The sequence below is a fragment of the Cibotium barometz genome, chromosome 5 (genome assembly GCF_041138505.1).
Source record: "Cibotium barometz isolate CiBa-2024 chromosome 5, ASM4113850v1, whole genome shotgun sequence".
Classification (NCBI taxonomy): Eukaryota; Viridiplantae; Streptophyta; class Polypodiopsida; order Cyatheales; family Cibotiaceae; genus Cibotium; species Cibotium barometz.
In genome coordinates this window covers 55,571,793-55,591,486 of record NC_141050.1, presented here as the reverse complement: position 1 = coordinate 55,591,486, position 19,694 = coordinate 55,571,793, and the positions used below count along the sequence as shown (strand labels likewise).

The 19,694-nt window shown below is 45.3% G+C and overlaps 1 protein-coding gene across 2 annotated transcripts in view; it reads right to left on the bottom strand.

The window, feature by feature from the left end:
- Window positions 1–19,694, bottom strand: part of LOC147638662 (Golgi SNAP receptor complex member 1-2-like) — a 45,602-nt gene that overhangs the window by 10,592 nt on the left and 15,316 nt on the right. For both annotated transcript variants that reach the window (XM_086798613.1, XM_086798614.1), the window contains exon 3: window positions 12,487–12,689. In XM_086798613.1, the coding sequence (XP_086654739.1) occupies window positions 12,487–12,689 (203 nt within the window). The remainder of the gene's footprint in view (window positions 1–12,486; window positions 12,690–19,694) is intronic.

Sequence of the window (19,694 nt, the reverse complement as noted above, 5' to 3'; positions counted from 1 at the left end):
GGGTCCTTCCATAATCTTTACCTCTAAAAATATCCCAACTGGTAGACATTCTGTCATAGGCACTTTGCCAACTCTTGGTATCTACTCAATTCCAGATGTAATGACACGAACAGAATTTCCATCGGAGTCGGGCCAAAAATAGCAACTCTCCTAAATTTTAGGAGTGTGGTCCTTTGTATTCTAGGATAATCCCCCATTCCCAAAGCTTGTACTTTCCAAATATTTAAGCATCCTGGAGTCCACCAGACCCCTTTCAGACTGGGAAATGTCCAGGCTGGTGACATTCTCCCCAGCTTCTTAAAAGTTGTCCGCAACTTTAAGCTTCAAGCCATATATTCAAGATATAATCATGTCCCATCGATTGGGCGAGACGAGACAGTCTCAAAAATCCAATATAACTGAAGAATCCATGTCCCAAAGAAATGGGCGAGACTAAATAAGTCTCCATAATACCAATATCAAAATCATGTCCCAAGATAAATAGGCGAGACAAAAACAGTCCCATAACTCCAGATATCATAATCATGTCCCAAGATAAATGGGCGAGACAAATCAGTCCCATAAGTCCAGATATCATAATCCATGTTCCAAGTAAATGGGCGAGACAAAACAGCCCCATAAGTCCAGATATCATAATCCATGTCCCAAGTAAATGGGCGAGACAAAATAAGTCTCCTGCCAACAAGACATCAGTCCACATGACCCTTGGCATAGACATAAGTCCCGTCATGTCCACTTTACCACTTGCACTCCGTGTTGGTACTCTGACCACACACCTTGGATGAGAGGTGGGCTCAAGTAACAAGATAAAACAATCACTCGTCGATAACTTGGTGTTCCATAAGCATTTCTGCTACACATAGTTTATAGGCATTTCGGCCACCAATAGTTTGTAGGCATTTCGGCTACCAACTCACACTACCCTCTCAAGTGCCCATGTTCCCTTCCATCTGCTCTCTATTGTTCCACCCACACATGGTAGAAACAATCTCCAAGAGAGCACGTAGGACAAGAGAACACTACGCAGGGTATATTGTGCTTGTCACTACCCTTTGAAGTGCCCATGTTCGCTTCCATCTGCTCTCTATTGTTCCACCCACACATGGTAGAAACAATCTTCAAGAGAGCACGTAGGACAAGAGAACACTACATAGGGTATGTGAACCATGAGTTTCATAAGTCCAATGCATCCCAAATAAAGGGAGCCAAAAAGAATAATCCATCCCAGTAAAAGGGAGTCATAAACATAATCCATAAACCTGAGGATGGATCCAAATCCCTACAAAAGAAGTCCAGGAATATATAGACCTGTATACCATAATCCTTGTATACCATAACTCTTACCACATACTCCGTGCTAACCACACACCTTGGAGTAGAGGTGGACTTTATCCATAAAAGCATCATATCCATGAGATATCCAAAGATTTCTTCTCTATAAACTCGGACAGATTCGTCCATAGAAATTGCTATATAAATCTCGTCCAAGAAAGAAATCTCCATAGATATAATCCATCCCAATAAAGGAAGCCATGAAAAGAATTCATCCCATTAAAGGGAGCCATAAACAATGTTTCCCTGAAACCATCTCAAGGCAAACAACAACACCTTTCTCCTTGCATGGCTATACAAGGGTTAGTGAACATCAAAAACACTTCATAGTAAATAGCAAAAGCACCAACTTTGTAAATTCAAAGTATACTTAGCTTTTCTTTGCCAGGTTGATCATGAAGCCAAAAGAAATATCTCGTCACCATATCCTTAAGATATCCTGAGTATCTCCATATAGCTTGCCTGTAAGCTTGATAATATAATCCACAATATCCATATGGAAAGAGTGCTAAACGTGTGCACATAAAGCCAACTCCACACTTCCAAGATAAATTTTGTGAATTCATAAATCCTTAGACCAAGCTGTCTATTGCTCATGCTCTTGCTTCATAGGATCTAAAGTGGCTGGCCATGCTTAATAGCAATGATGGTAAGTGTGGTCTCCACTTGAGATCTTTTCTCTTCCTTATTGATAGAAAGAAGCCTCCGCTTCCAAGGAAGTCTATGCTCTGATACCAATGAAACTCGCGACGGGTGCCCGGGGGACTAGGGCCTTTGACACACTTGTTGATACCATCAATGCATATTAAAACATTTAAACATGGCCACAGCCTTAACACATATCCATCATCACTTTGCATAAAACATAAAGTTGGACAAAACATCCACAAATGCTGAAAATGGAGCTTCCACGGGCCGGAATGAGCCGACCCCCCCCCTTGAGTATTTTATTACCCAAGGAGAATAATATCATGTACAAGCTTTGATAACCTTACTCTCCCCACGGGAGATGCCGGATTATCCATATACAAATGCCATAACACAGCCCAACACGAGGCAACCAAGCCGGAGCATAGGCTGTAGAAATGCCGAGCCAACAATATAATCCATATACCTCCGTGTGGGTACTGATTCTTCCCCAAAAACCACGGGTCTTCATGCAATAGAGCTGGTACAGCAAGTACAACTCTCCATTCAACCGGTACAACAGGTACAATGGCTGGTACAACAAGTACAATGGCTGGTACAGCAAGTATGGTGGCTGGTACAGCAAGTACAAATGCTGGTATAGCAAGTACAATGACTAGTACAGCAAGTATAGTGGCTGGTACAGCCGGTACGGTGGCTGGTACAACAGGTACAGCAAGTACAAATGCTGGTGCAACAAGTACAATGGCTAGAAATCATAATAAATGATTAAATACCCTTGCCTTCAGTATTTCTTCGCGATGGAAGCCTCCAAAACAGTCCCCAACAGCCGGTATTCTTCACGGGCAGCCTGAGAGAGAGAGAGAAAGAGAGTAGCCATCATTAGGGCAGCCTATAACGGTGGTAAAGGCTAGTGTGCAGCAAGAGAGCCTCCATTAATGAAGAGAGAGAGCTCCAATTTATAGATTTGGGCCTCCTATGAGCTAAAATGGCAAGAGAAGGCTATGATGACAAGTGTTGAGCCACACAATAGCTGAAGTGACAAGTGTGAGGCCACTTGTCTCACTTTGATCCCTTTTTCTAACAAGTGTCAAGCCACTTGTCTCACTTTGGTCCACTTTCTTGCCACATGTCCCAATCTAAGAGATGGGTCCTTCCATAATCTTTACCTCTAAAAATATCCCAACTGGTAGACATTCTGTCATAGGCACTTTGCCAACTCTTGGTATCTACTCAATTCCAGATGTAAGGACGCGAACAGAATTTCCATCGGAGTCGGGCCAAAAATAGCAACTCTCCTAAATTTTAGGAGTGTGGTCCTTTGTATTCTAGGATAATCCCCCATTCCCAAAGCTTGTACTTTCCAAATATTTAAGCATCCTGGAGTCCACCAGACCCCTTTCAGACTGGGAAATGTCCAGGCTGGTGAAACCCCCCCCCCCCCCTTACCACTAGGCACGAAGACTGAGATTACATGGCATGACGATTGATGCACTCCCTCCATTTGATTACAACCTGGACTGCCCCTTCTTGGACCTTAGTCGCTCTGAGCAGAATAGGGTGATCAAGATGGACATCATGAGGCTAGATGCAGAAAGGACATGGTCCAACCCCCCCCCCCCCCCCCTACCACTAGGCACGAAGATGGCCCACTATCGGGACCATTTTCTACATCTCTCCCCAGATGTCTTTGTGACACAGTCTACATACATGGACACCCATCTCTCACATGGCATTCGCAGTGCCATTGGCCAGATTCAGACTTCATCACATCAACTGAGGGTAGAGACTGACAGATACGAGGGGATGAAGCCAGAAGACCGCATTTGTCAGCTATGTCAACAGGAAGTGGAGTCAGAGGAGCACTACATATGCCGATGTACTGTGTACTATGAGATACGAGGGAGATACTGGTGTCTCTTCCGAGAGGGTTTTGGACCATTACGACATGTGATGGAGTTTGAGGATCAAAGGTGTTTGGGGCTTTTCTTATTGGAGCTCAGACGCCATCGAGAGGCTCTCCTACGAGCCAAGACAGCACACCAGGACCCACCCCGCCAGGGAGCCATGACAGATTTTTTCAGGGCTAGGACCACCCCGGCACATACGACCAAGACCTCCACTACCCCCTCGGCGAGCCAGACATCCTTCAGGAGGAGTCACCCTTGACAGAGCCATAGCACTTTGTCGAGCGAGACGCCCACGCTTACCAGGACCTCGTCCACGGCTGCTTCATCACCCGCCACAGGAGACGACTACCCCGCCATTTTAGTTCTATTTTACAGCACCCCATGAGAGAGATACTGAGATGAGCAGATTACACCAATCTTATGCTAGTTGTAGATATTATACACTTTTGTTGTACCTCAGTAGTATTTTCCTTCCATAGCTGTTTAGGACTTTTTTAGTCCTTTTTGTCTTACTTTTGATGAGACACCATCAGTTGTGTACTACGTTTTGGTCTCATAGGCCACTTTGGCCTTTCACAGACGTTAATATATCTTTCTTTCTTCTCTCTCTCTCTCTGCACATATCTCTCTATGTTGTGCATTACCTTCATCGTGAACAATTGCTGAATTTCTGAGCATCGAAGTTACCGATCTTCCCACCGAGCTTTTGCATTTTACATTGGTATAAGAGCCTTCTTAATGTGCGAAGATTCAGCCAGACAACCAGAAAAAAAGAGAATTTTTTTTCTCTCGCTTGTGTGGTCGGTTTCTAGACTCCGGAGGACCCCTTTGGTGTGACTCCTGTCCCTAGAAGGACGGTTGGTTTTTAGCCTCCGGAAAGTCTCCCACGCGCATAGTGGATGGTCAAATTGCGTTCTGGAAAGGAAGTGCATTTTCCCGCTATGGCGAGCTTCAACGAAGAGAGAGAACAAAGGACTTCGGAACAACGAGCACCAGGCACTCCTTCGAGGGCGGCAGACATGTGTGCATGATATGTTCCAAACGATGATGCGAGCAATCGCAGACCAGAGCACCAAATTGGAAGAAAGACACAGATCTTGGCCCCAGAAGAAAGAACCCGTTTTCCAGCCCCTTTTTCTCCGTCTCCTTCTATTTCCCACATCCCAATAGCAGATCCTCTACCAGACAACTCTTCTGAAGGATTACGACCGCAACCAAGCTCGACCCTAGAGTTGCACATGCGAGCAATGGAAATTCGATTGATGGAAGATGTCACCATTTGGTCCCTTCACCAGTCTTGATCGGTGTTTTGGGACAAGCCCATCAAAACGCACAACCAGTCTTGCAATTTCCCAATAAAATTTCAAACTTATGTTTGCAATTGGGCATATCTGACAAGGACAAGAAAAGACAGCCCCTTTAAGACCTTGACACGCAAATCCAATGGGAAGTGCGTATGTTTCGGCCAGCCACCTTCGAGGATGCACTCTCACTTGCGTAGAGTGTTGAAATGAAGTACAATGGCAGAAAGCCCATGACTTCCCAGCCTTCCACTCCCAAGGCACTCACCTGGGGGAGAAAAGGCCAGAACCAGACGGGGTCTTCCCCAAGACAGAGCATGCGAGCCTCTAGCTCCAAGAACTCAACTAACGTGCCCAAGCTTACTCCAAACTAGAAAGCTCACGCAGGCAAGACTGGTGGGAAATTGAGTGCTGAAGAGACAGCTCAGTACAAGGAGGGTAGGTGTTTCTTTAGTCACACAGAAGGACACACTTCTAAGGATTGTCCAAAGAAGACTACCACTCCACAAACAACCACCCCAACTTCCATGGCCCCAACTCCCACACAAACCTTAGCAGTCGTCCCTAGTTATTCGGATCCCAATTCTTAAATTGGTGCAATTGTTAGCTGAAAGCTCGAAGATAAGTAGAAGGGCGCCCAAGACCAAGAGTATGAGCACAACGAATTGCTCAAGACCTTTGGCTACACCGGTGGCCAGAGAGTTATTGTCTTGTTTGACAGCGGCAACACAGAGGATGTCCTCTTGTAGGAGCAAACATAATTATGGGAATTCAAAGGTTTCACAAGTTCCAGCCAAACATTGATTGGGACAGACAGGCACACTTTTAGGATTACCCGGAATGTGTCCAAAGCCCCAATGACCATTAAGTGTGAGCTAGTAATCCCGAACTTTCCTCTCATAAGCCACTTGCAAGCTAAACAAGAAATCAAGAAAGGCACACAATGTGCAATGATTTATATCCAAACTACCAAGACGATGGCTCGGGCTTCAGAAAAGTACTAGGCTCTCCATGAAAAGTTCCAAAAGATTTTTCTTCGGAATAATTTTCCTCCCCAGCTCCCCCCGTCTAGACCGGAGGACCACAAGATAGACCTCCTCCTAGGCTCGGATCCCCCAAGCAAGTTTCCATACTGCCTGTCCAAGATAATGGATCGGAGTTGGACCTCGACTCCAAGGTCTGTTGCAATCTGGCTTCATACGTCCTAGTGTGTCGCCATTTGCAGTCTCGATCCTGTTCGTCAAGAAGAAAGATGGGTCTTCCCGATTGTGTATCGATTATCGTGCACTCAATAAGTTGACTATCAAGAGTAGGTTCCTGATGCCTAAAATAGATTACATTCTCAAGAGGTTAAATGGGACCAAGGTGTTCTCGAAACTGGGTTTGAAGAGCCCATAGGTACCACTAGGTTAGGATTGTTGAGAGGGACATCCCCAAGACAGCCTTCCATACGGAACGGGCTCACTATGAATTTGTGGTCATGCCTTTTGGCTTGACGAACGCTCCAACCACATTTAACCGCATGATGATGTGGATTTTCAAGGACGTAATTGGACAGTGTGTTCATATTTTTGGACGACATACTGGTACTTTCAGCTACGGTTGTGCAGCATGACATTGATGTGGAGAAAGTCTTGAAGTTGCTGGAAAGCAACAAGCTCTACGTCAATGAGAAGAAGTCGGAATTTTATCTGTTTGAGGTTCAGTACCTTGGATACATAATCAATGCTGAGGGCATCCCACTTGATCCGACCAAGGTGACCGAGATAGTCAATTGGGAGATACCACAGACCGCAGAAGACATCAAATCCTTTGTGGGCATATGCCAAGCATATTCCACCCACATAGACAGATCCTTTGACCTCTCAGTAGATCTCACCGATTTGCTTAAAGGTGTCAATACTAGAAGGCAACGGATCCGAATGACTCCCCAAGCGTCGGAGGCATTCCATTCAAGAACCTCAAGGTGGCTTTGTCAAAAGCTCCTTGTCTAGCGCTTGCCTCACGGGACGAGCCATTCCAGGTAATCACCGATGCGAGTAACATTGCGATTGGAGCTATGTTACAACAGAATGACCATCTAGTAGCTTACATGTCCCATAAGTTATTGCCCATGGAAAAGAATTACTCGATCTATGATCGGGAACTCCTAGCAGTAATTCATGCCCTGAATCACTGGAAGCATTTCCTTTGTGGCCGAGACTTTGAGGTTCGCACTGACCATCAAGCATTGCGCTGGATTCAGATGATGCCAAGTGCACAATGGAGTAATCGTCAGCACTGCTGGAGCCAGATCTTCCAGCAAAGTTAACACATTGTTCCTGATGTCCTTGAGAGAATTTGAGCTTACTCCGAGCATAACCACTTCATTTTGATGTTTTCAAGATGCTTTGTTTTCTGCTACAGTGAGACAATGAGTCAAGCTCACTAATTAAGCTTTAATCACTCCTAATCCCATTGCTTTTGGACAATTGGTAGTTCACTCATGCCATTGGGGACTTACTACAAGCTCAAATCATATCACATAACAAAAACCCTTTGATTAAGTGCATCAAATACTCACTCCAAATCATCTTGTTTTCTGCTCATACACTTGGAAGTGTTAAAATTAATCATTGCTTAATCTTTTCATCTTACACTAATCAAATCAAACTTTTGTAAAGTAATAGACACTGCCCTTGAGCTATAAGCCAAGTGGTAAGACATTGCTCAATGGATTCTAAGGGTCGCCCTGATAAGTTTCACGGAAAAGACTTTCACACTTAGCAAACCAAGGTCAAGTTTGTATTGATGAAAAAAGGACTCTAGAACATTGCAAATGGGAAGAATAAGAAACAAACCACTAGGGGAGATAATGAAACTCTATGGTTCACAAAGAATGAAAAAGCATTTGCAATTATAGTCCTAGGTTTGAGTGACACAAACATGCACCATATCACTAAGACTAAGAGTGCACATAAGGATTTTTGGTAAAAAAGGGAAACATTTGAAGATAGGATTAAAAATCTAATTTTATGAGCTTAAAATGAAAACATCTAACAGCCTCCCAAAGCACATTGATTACATGAAGAGCCTCATGGCTCAACTTGCAGCTATAGGTGCACCAGTAGATGAAGAAGATACCATGGCAATACTTCTTAAAAGTATGCCTAGTGAGGACTACTCACATCTTGTGTCTGGTCTGAAGAACTTACCAGAACCTAAGCTAGATGGTGTGGAGACGCACTACTTGAAGAGTACAAGAGATTGCAAGAGAAGCAAAGCTCAATCCATAATCATGATGAGGTATTCTACACAAAGAAAAAGTTATTCAACAAGAACAAAGGCTCCTCCAGCAAGAACTCCAAGAAGAGCTACATCGACACAAACAACAAGACTCGTGGGTTCTGTGGAAAGAACAATCACATCGAAGAGAACTGCTTCTTGAAGAACAAGGTTTGAGCTCTCCTTGTAGGAGGAGAAGAAACTAAAGAAGACTAGGAGAAGGAGGCCTCACATGAGGCCAACCATGTTGCTGATGAATGGGCTTCCTAAAAAAAGCCTAGGACCATGACTCTCATCTTCGACTATCCCATAGCGTGGGCTCTCACATATGCCTTCGTTTATACTAGAAGGCAACAGACTATCTTCAAACCCAGAGCATGGTACCTGGGATAACTGACCACTAGGTAACAGGATATTTGTTGAGAGGAGATTTGTTGGTAGATAGTGTTCACTAAATATCTCTAGTCAACAATGTATGTAAGAGTCATATGGTCTGAGGTTATTATTATGTGTAACATTGGCATTTTACATCAATTACTAGGCTCTAGAATTCACCAAGAATCCACGAGTTTACTAGGAGCCAGGGGAGCATTGAATGCATGGAACATGTTCACTTTATTTTGGGCCTAGAATCAGGGGAGGAATGTAGGAGTTGATTGAGGAGATGATTGACATCATCCATGATGTATTTTAATGCTTGTACTTGGCCTATTTAAGAGGCACACATCTCATGAAGAATACACTTGATATCTCCTCCATTATGTTGTCAATGGTCATTATGCTCATAGCTAATCTCTTGTGGTTAAGCTAATGATTTTTTATCAAGCCCTAATCTCTCCTAATCATGCATATCCATGGCATTCCTTGATGCGCATATGAGCCCCCATGATTAACAACAGAAATTTCGTGCCGAAATTCTCATAGGTTCTTGTATGTAGATGACATGCTCATAACAAAGACTTGTGAAGAGGAAATTTCAGATTTCAAGGCTGATTTGAAATCTGAATTTGATATGTCAGATTTGGGGCCTTTACATTACTATTTTGGCATACAATTTACGCATAGAGATGATGGCATTGTTATGCAGCGAACTAAGTACATAGAGTTTCCTCAAAAGGTTTCACATGGAAGAATACAAGCCACTTTCTACTCCAGAAGAACCAAGTCTACAGCTGAAAGACCATTGTGAGCTCTCATTTGGATGGACGTCAGTGATGAGCTAACCAGTGCCTGGAGGCAACTAGGAGAATGAGCAAGTTGCGAATCCGAAGGCAAGTAAAAGCCGGTGTTGGACACTGTTGATTACAAGAGGACATGCAGGATGCTGGCAAGGTGTGCGTTTGAGGAAAACGGGAGCAAGACTCACTGGGGCAGGTTTGGATGGTCCCAGCAGCCCAGGGGTGCCAAAAACAGCCCGTCCAGGAAGCCCAAATGGATAGCTAGGAGCTGTGGTGTAAAGCCCCTTAGAGAAGGGCAAAAAGCCCTCTTGTGCTCTACAGCACCCCACCCAGCCCAAAAATCAGGAAACACAAGGCGTCTTCCCCTCAGCAGACAGATACGGACGGACTCTAAAAGAATCACCTCAAGATCCTGCCTTGAAATAAAGTACGGAGTCTCCGGTGATGCAACAGGGCTACATCCATTGAACCTTTCATTATCATATCCAGTAATGCAAAATACTCCCCAAGAGGGAAGGAAGGGAGGGGGGTGGGGGGTAGAGGGGGGTTCCTGACCACTGGGACCAATGCTGTGTCTCGTGTGGGTGTGATCATTAAGAATGCTCTCTACTTGTTTCTTTTCCATTTGGTTAAGTGTTATCATCTGCAAGAATCTCTGACATGTGATCCGCGTTGATGCTCAAGCAAGTAATGAAGTGTGCCTGGTTGCAAAAGAAAATATCTTACCTTTGGATATGATGCTACATCACACTCCTTGAAAACCTTCGAAGTAAGAGGCAGAACATCAAACCTGATTTTCTGTGCATCATGAGATGTCACTTTCTTATAAATTACTACCAAAATATCTTATTCTCGCTGCAAGAACAAGCCTCTTGAGTCTCTTGTACTCATCAAAGCACAAGCCTGAATAGACGTGAGGAGCCATGCCACCTGCTCATAACACATTTACAAGCCACCAGCCCCATGTGGAATGAACGAAAAAAGTGCCTCCGCCAACAGCTCCCTCAATCTGTCTTCAATTTCTGATGGCATAATATATAACAGGTGACTTACCATGCAGCACCTTAACCTTCTGACAAATATACCTTACACAATCGAATGCTTGTTGGCACATCTCTTGCCAATAATACATGCACTCTTCTCCAATGTCCCATGCATCTATCGAAGGTGCACTTAGCACTAGCTCAACTCAAGTCTTTACTTTCATGCAATCAGAAACCCATCCTACTGCAATACCATTTCAATGACATGATTATTAACATCACACATTGCCTGGAAAGATTCGCCTCACCATGCCATAGCCAAAACTGAGGTCAGTGCAGTGACTTCCTTTTAAATACCTCTTCAAGAACCACACCGCTGCTGTTTATGCTGGTGGAGTTGGCTTATACTGTAACTAAGGGTCATTCTTCTTGGAGCGGCCCAGCTCATGGCACTTGAAACATATGCCTCTTGGAAAGGACGATCTACCTCCTCCTTAGATAGAAAGCCAAAGGTCTTTTTCTCCTTGCTTGAGGTGGTCTTGTCATCTTCTGAGGGGGTGATTCTGAAGAGAATAACTAATCCTTCTTACCGTTCTCCATACAATGGAATCAAACTCCTCAGTCAAAGCAAGAGCTTTGTCAAAAGTAGGGGGATTTTAAACTCTGCACATAGCATTCAATCTCCAGGTGCAAACAAAAAGTGAAAGCTTCTCACTAACTCTAACCAGATTTCTGCAACTACAAACCGACTTGCTATATGCAATAGAAACTGTTTCATTGTTTTCCTGTTTTTGGTTGGGTAACCCTGAATAATAGATACACTTAGGGAATCACCATTTTTTTTCCTAATTCTGTTTATTCATGGAGTACTAACAAACTTGCTGGACCCATCAACTCTGCTTCAAATCAGGATAAAGTAGGGAGTATATTCATCTTTATTAGCTGTTAGTTACCTTATCTGGAGCCCTTGACCAGGGTGGTTTTCTAGCAAGAATGGGACCTCTTGATGTAGACAGTTGGATTAACATGACCTAAATCTTCAAGGATGCCTCTTGTCTTCTTCTCGTCACTGACCATCTACTTCGGCTTCCTTCTTTTGCAGGCTCGAGCCTCCTCTGCCTCTTCACATTACTGACAAAGCGCATTGCCTTTCTTCGCCTGTTTGTTCATGCCACATCTACAACCCAAACATTGTAAGTTGATTATCCTGAGGTTGCTTCTCTGTGGCTGATTGCTCTGCATTAAATTTCTATTCTAATGTTAGGCATTACTAACAGAGCGAACTAAGTTTCTGCACTGAGCCTAGCGCTGTCCATACTGCTGATGCATTTGAAACTGATGTTGCTGCATGTATTGCATCATTTACATAATTACTGGAACAAGATACTGTGCATATAGAGCTGGAAAATCTATAGTGCAAGGGTTGTTCTGCTATAGAGAAAACATCACTCATCTGTCCACCACCTCCAGAGTTCTGAACCTCCTCAGGATGTGAAGTTCACACTCAGAGCCCCTGTCCCATGTATATGTAGTGCTCACGATGGCCAGCACTATCTGCTTACCCTGACCCTAGTGTTCCCAAGAAAGAGGTACAGTGTACTGAGGTATATCAGAACCAGGGTCATGGCACCTGCATCTTCTGTCTAGAAGTGATTCATGTGACATGACCAAAGTTATCATAATATTACTACTTCACAAATGTAATATGACTGGACACAATGCTACAACTTTACATTTCAGAAAACTTAAATCGTTCCTTTCTTAAAGAGAAACCTATCAAGGACAAAAGAGAATCCATTACAATTCAGAATACAAGAAGATGTCTCTTATCACTCAAAAAGTTTTTTTTTTAATTGCAATTGTATACAACCTGCGTAAACTCGTGAAGGATGTCCCTATGTCGTGCAAGCTTTTGAGTCACTGACATGGTTGGAGTAGCAGCTGCAGCGCAGCGACTCATAGAATCATTCACATCAAGCAGTTTCTCCAAAAGGGACTCTATCTCCATTTCCATAGACTTCCATGAGCCATCTCCCCCTAGAACATCAGATGCAGATCCACTTTCCATATACCCTGATGAAAGCCATAAAAATCTTACTCTTCATATATGCAAATAAAGATACAAGAGAGACCTAGACTTGGCCCAACACCAAACATCCAAATTTACTCAAAACCACCATGATGAGATTACATGGACACTATTGTATCACTTTTGGTCTCATAGATCCATTAGGTCTTTTGAAGACGTTTAATGTAACTTTCTTTCTTTCTTTCTTTCTCTCTGTGAGACAACCTTTCACACCCCCACGAAGGCACCAAATGCCTACCGCAAAAGACTGAGGGAAGGGATCATGTCCCCTGGCTCACGAAGGCTTGCGAAGATGGCTTGACGAGATGAGGCCCTTTATGAGGAGATACAGCTGCACATAAGGACAGAGATGAACACCGTGTGAGAGGAGCTTGAAAAGGAATGTACTGCGCAGATGCATGCCCAAAAGAAAGTGATATGTGAAACGCTAAAGGAAGAGATATATGCCCAATTGAAGGGAGAAATGCAAGTCCACGTACGGGTTGAGATGGAAGTAGCCCAAGCCTTGATGCACACAGAAATGAAAAAAGAGATGCAGAAATGGAAGGATGACATGCTCCGGGAGATTGGCACAACGGTTGCATCGTACGAAGGCACCTTGAAGACATGTATGGCCGGCCGCGAAAAAGACATCACAAAAATGCAAAACACTTTGGAATCATGTAAGGCAAAAGTGGCTGCGGGTGAGAAGGAAATGTATTCATGGGCTGAAATTGCCAATGCCACAAAGAAACAAATTGAGGAAGTCAGCCCATGGATTGAAGTAGTAAAAAAGCAGAAGGATACACCAGTCAATAAAGTAGAGGTGATGAATGCCACTTTGGAAGAGGAAGCCAAGAGACGGGCACGTGCCTTACATGTACGTGTAGTTGGTTAGGAAGATAAGGGAAATCCCCAAGAGGATGCAAAAGCTCTTGCAACAAAAATCGGAGCCACTGATGTACCCATTACTGGAGCATGGCAAGTAGGCAGAGATGAAACCAGGGCGAAGATATTGATCATCACGTTTGGTGACTTGGAGAAGAAGAAGGCCTTCCTCTCCAAAAGGATGGCCCTTAAGGAGGAAAAGATTTATTTGGATGAGGACCTTACACCAACACAGATAGCACACTGCACATTGGAAGGAACACATGCCACGTGTGCTTGAGGCAAGGAAAGAGGGGAAATGGGCGGTATACAGAGATGGCCGAGTCATCATTACGGAGAGGAGGCCCGCTTGACGGTGCGCGGCCTATGAGACCTTGCGATTCACAATGTGGAATTGCAATGGAGCCCTTGGAACAGATGCAGGATACTTTCAAACACAGTGATATTGCTACGTATACGGAGACCCATCAACGCACAAACAAGAGGCTTCTTGACGTGCGGGGTTATAGATGGGAATCAGTGTTCCGCCCTCAGCCACGCACAGTGGGAGGTAGCAGAGGATCTTGAGGAGTGGCAATACTTTTCAGGGAGGAGCTTCGTGACAAAATATATGTGGTACATAGAGATGCAGATGTGAGGTACATGTGGGTCCGGGTATGCAAAGAGGGGCTCCGCGAGCTATATGTGTGGCGGTATGCTACTTTCCCCCAGCCCACTCCAGGTTTGCACCATCAGGAGAGTCGCCCTATATGCAACTATATGATGATATCATGAGGTTTTCCAGCATGGGAGACATATTACTATTGGGAAACTTTAATGCATGTACAGGCACAGAGCAAACAGAGTTGTATGCTACTCAGGAGGCTATGTACCGGGAGATCACGGTAGAGGATGTAGGGTTGCGGAGATCAGCACAGGACGAGGGGGAGATTACTGACTATGGCAAGCATTTTCTCACACTCGGGAGTGCACATGGGTTGGTCATATACAATGGCCTATCGAGATGGCAAGGATTACAATCTAGATGCTCTCACACACTGGAACTCTAAAGGGGGAGCAAGCCCAGTGGACTACTTGATGGGATCTCCTTCATTGATACCTGATGTGTAGGGTTTCACGATTTCCAATCGGCCCATTGGCATAGCAGCCGATCATGCATACCGGAGTTTCACACTAGTAGGTAGACCCCCGAGAGATGGACCAGCCACTCATCTACCTAGGTACCCGAGATATCAGTTTACACGTGAGACAGCTGGAGCTTACCGAGATGCAATATCTGATGGCTTGTTTGCTTTAGACCCGCATAGCCCTCTGGACGAGATTACGAGAGGATTGGCAGGTGTACTACATGCATCCGCCTCATATGCATTTCCCTGCACTATGATCCCTTCCACACCCCCCCGCAGCACTGCCCCACAGAACAGTTGGTACGATGATGAGTGTTGTGAGACACGAGCACAGCTACAACGTGAGATTGCCATTGGGACTCACGCATAGACAGGCCAGGATGATCTTTCGGCGCCTTGTGCAAAGGAAGAAACGAGCCTACCTGGCTAAGTTAGAGGAGGAGATCTACCAACTCTTCCTGGGGAAGGACAGCAAGAGGGCATGGAAGATGTTACAAGAGACAGCCTGGTACTCCGATTATTGCACCTGAGGCATGGCATGCTTATGCTAGAGAGCTATATGATGCACTAGGACAGCCCCCCACCCCCCCTCCACTGGGAGCTAGACCAGCTAGCAGCACCTTTTTTACTATGCGGATGGTGCTAGATGCGATAGACAAATTACAGAATGGAAAGGCACAAGATCATGATGGGCTAGTTGGAGAGCACTTCTCATATGCACGTGATACTTTGGCTCCGCTAATCGTACATGTGTTTAACCGTGCCATTTGTGAGGGTTTCTCAGCAAGCTGGACAGAGCATATCATTGTACCACTCTTTAAGAGTGGGGACCCCATGGTACCAAGCAACTATATAACGATCATGATTGGTCATTACTTGGCCAAGCTATATGGCTCTATATTGGAGTCAGAGCTGAGCCGCTGGGCAGAGAGGCATGGTCATCGAGCACAAGGACAAGCCGGCTTCAGGAGAGAATTTACTACCTTGGATCACATACTGACACTTTGGGCACTTATTGAAGAGGGCAAGGCACAGAAGAGAAGGATATATTGCTGCTTTGTGGACTTCCACAAAGCCTTCAATACCGTCCCACGTGCTAGGCTTATGCATAGATTGCATGACATTGAGGTACCTGAGGATATGCAATGGGGGATATATGCTTTGTATGAGTCTGTGACAGGCAAAGTCCGAGCTCCAGGCGGACTATCCGATATGGTCACCGGCATGATAGGGGTGAAGCAGGGATGTCCGCTATCACCCACCCTCTTTGGATTGTACATTGATGTGGTCTCCGATTATGTAGACAAATTGGCAAGCCCAGGGGCATGCCTGGCAGGGGTGTTGATGCGGATGTTATTGTTCTAATCTCAGACTCTCCGGAGGGATTACAGAGACATCTGGATGCATTACAGGCATTCTGTGTGCAGATAGAGATCTGACAGTAAACCTTGGGAAAACCAAGGTTATGATGTTTAACACCACACAGGCATGGGTGACGAGATCAGAGCCTCAGTTCACTTTCCGAGGGGAGCCGGTTGAGTACGTCAGGTCATATGTCTACATGGGAGTTACTTTCACAGGACCGCGTTTCTCCCTGGAAGGAGGCAGCAGCAGCTAGATTAGCTCAAGGGCATGCAGCCTTGGGGGCACTTGAGAGGCAATGTGCACACATACCACGCACCAAATTGTGGCTATTTGATACAGTTGTCACACCAACCCTCCTATACGGAGCTCCAATTTGGGGGCCCAGCATACATCACAGATCTTAGAGAGATCATTGATTGTGATGATTGAACGCATGATTCGGAGCAAATCATCGGTACCACATGAGATTGTTCTGAGCTGGGTGCCGCACCAGTAGTGACCGAGGCCCTATTCCAGGCAATTACCTTTTTACAGTGGCTATGGGAGCTCCCTCAACAGAGGTACTCCCGATTGGCATTGACCTCATCCATACAGTTGGCAGAGGATGGAGATACTCATTGCTGGTATGCTCAGATTAGATTATGGTTTGACCTACATGGTTTGCGGATAGAGGCACTACCACCCTTTCACTACAACCTGGATTGTCCATTTTTGAATCTCACCCGCTCAGAGCAGAACCGCATGATTAGGATGGATATCGTCAGAGTGGACACAGAGCGGACATGGACTAGTCCCCTTGAGCCCTTAGGCACGAAAATGGCTCATTACAAGAGCCATTTTCTACACACCTCACCAGATGATTTTATCACCCGCCCGGCGTACATGGATCTACACCTATCACATGGGATACATTGTGCCATTGGACAAATCCAGACCTCATCACACCAACTGTGGATTGAGACAGGGCGATACGTGCATCAGATCTCAAATGACCGCATTTGTAAGTTATGCTACCAGGAGGCAGAGACAAAGGAGCACTACATTTGCCAATGTACAGTCTATTATGAGATCCGAGGGAGATATCGCTGTCTCTTCCGAGAGGGTTTTGGGCCATTATGCAGGGTCATGGAGTTTGAGGATCAGAGATGCCTGGGATTGTTCCTACTTGAGCTCAGGAGACACAAAGAGAGCCTCTTGGCAGACAGGAGACCGAGCCATGATGTACCTAGACAGAGGATCTTGACAGATTTCTTCGGCACTAGCACCAGCACCAGCAACCCAGCCCCCACACCTCTTGATACCTCCTCCATCGCGCCATCAGGGCACCAGCCACGCTGCCAGGGAGTCACCACTGATAGAGCAATCGTCTTATGTCGTGCTCGTCGGCCACGCCCACCAGGATCCCGACCATGGCATCCTTACCATCGCCAGATCAGAGCCATTATTGCTCGACATCGGAGGCGCCTACCTCTCTTCTACGACCTCTCCATTCTAGACAGATCCATGGCGGAGATATTTGATATGAGGAGAGGGCAACACTTCAACTGATCAGCATACATGGATCTGCTTGATATACATTTTCCAGTATTTTCTACTCAGTATCATCTAGGAGTCTTACTTACAGTTCTTATAACTGTAAGACATTCAGTTTATTGTACTTTTCCGTTTCATTTGGTTGTTCTCTTTGATGAGACACCAACTTCAGATGTACTCTCAGTTTTGGTCTCATAGGCCATTATGGCCTCTTAGAGACGTTAATATATCATTTCATTTCTCTCTCTCTCTCCCCACCCAATGATGAGAGTCTGTGATTGTGCATGTCACATGCACCTATGCACTGAGGCAAGAGAGAGAGAGAGAGAGAGAGAGAAAGAAAGAAAGTTGTATTAACGTCTTCAAAAGGCCAAAATGACCTATGAGACCAAAAGGTTACATCATATCCATGAGGTACATCATCTTGGGTACAAAATAGGAATAAAGAAAGATAACAAAAATCTAGAACTATAAAATATGATCTATGTACATGAGCAGAGAGCTCTCATATCACCCTTATGCATCCCTCATGGGACGCTATGACATGATGCTCAAGGTGGTAGAATTGAGCTGGCGCGAGAAGGTCCTGCGATGATGGCCCGGATCCTCCTGTGGTGGCGTGGCCGTGGGCGAGGGCCATGGAGTCTGGGGCGTCGATGTTGGGGTAAAGGCGTTATGCCCACCCTTATAGTGTGTACAAGCCCATAAGTTATAGTACATAGTACACTTAGTACTTTTAATGTACTAAGTGCACTATGTGTACTAGTGCAATATACATGTGTGATAGGGGAGTCACACACTCATGCCTCATGAGTTGACTTATCCCCACAACTCTCTCTCTCTCTCTCCCTTGCTTCTCTGTGTATGTCTCCCACACAAGTGAAACCCTAACTGTTTCTCCCCATCAACTGGTATCAGAGCCATTCGGTGCAAGCAGATTCTTCCCTGGTCCTTTGTTGTTTTCAGAGTCTCCAGTCAAGCTAGAAGCGACCAGCACGCAGCTGTAGTAGATAGGTGGGCGTAAGGAGAAGGTGGCGGAAGCCACTTCTGTGCTGAATCACAGCAGCCAGGCGCCTACAGCAGTCTAGCGTGGCGTCAAGCGTGGAGCGAACATAAGCGCACACCTAGGCGAGTGGCGCTAGGCGAATACGTCAGGCGGGCGTTGAGCCATTGGCGAAGGCAGCAGCACAAGGCGAGCGAACTGAAGCGAACGCCAAAGCAGCATAGCGGGGCGTCCATCGAGTACTAGTCTTAGTACTAGGCGAAACAGGCGGCATCGCTCTCACCCACACGGCGCCATCGCCCAAGCTCTCACCTACACGGTGCCATCGCCCAAGCGTTCCGCCATTGCCGAAGCTCTCAAACTGCGCTGTTCAGACGGTCGTTGACGCCATCTGCCATCTTCGTGACGGTTGGTGTGTGCAGGTGTCGTTTTGCTGATTCCCAGAACAAACCACTCGCAAGGGAAAGAATAAAGAAAAGAGCCCACACCCCTTCCCAAGAAAAACAGCAGCAACATCAGCACCGAATTCATCACCCCCCTTTCCTGCAACAGAAAATCAGAAATCAAGGTATTTGCTTCAATTTCTTTTTGGGATTTGCAATTGAGCAGGTGCAATCATTAATTGAGCAGATACAGGCGCCGAATTGCTCAATTTTTGAGCAAAATTGGCAAAATTGGGTGACATTGGTCACAATCAGGATCAATTTGCAGGAAATTGGTCAAATCAGGATCAATTTGCAGGAACTTGGATGTCGAAATTTGGGGCTTTTGATGTAATTGTGCAATTAAGCACTCATACATGCTGTATGATGTGAAAAATCGCACATTTGGGCAAAATTGCAGCAAATTGCAGTGCAAATCAAGGGGCTTTTGTGCCGATTTGGTTGATTTGCATGCAGGCAATCGCATTTGATGCTGTGGATAATGTGCTGATGCCTTACAAGCACTCAATGTGCCTGTAAATCAAGGGGCTTTCATGTATTTGATGTATATGTGGCCAGGGGGAAGCATCGTGAACACTCTGGATGCCTTCCTGTGCGCCAATGTACCATGCATGATCAGAAATTGATCTCAAATCAAGGGGCTTTTCAAGT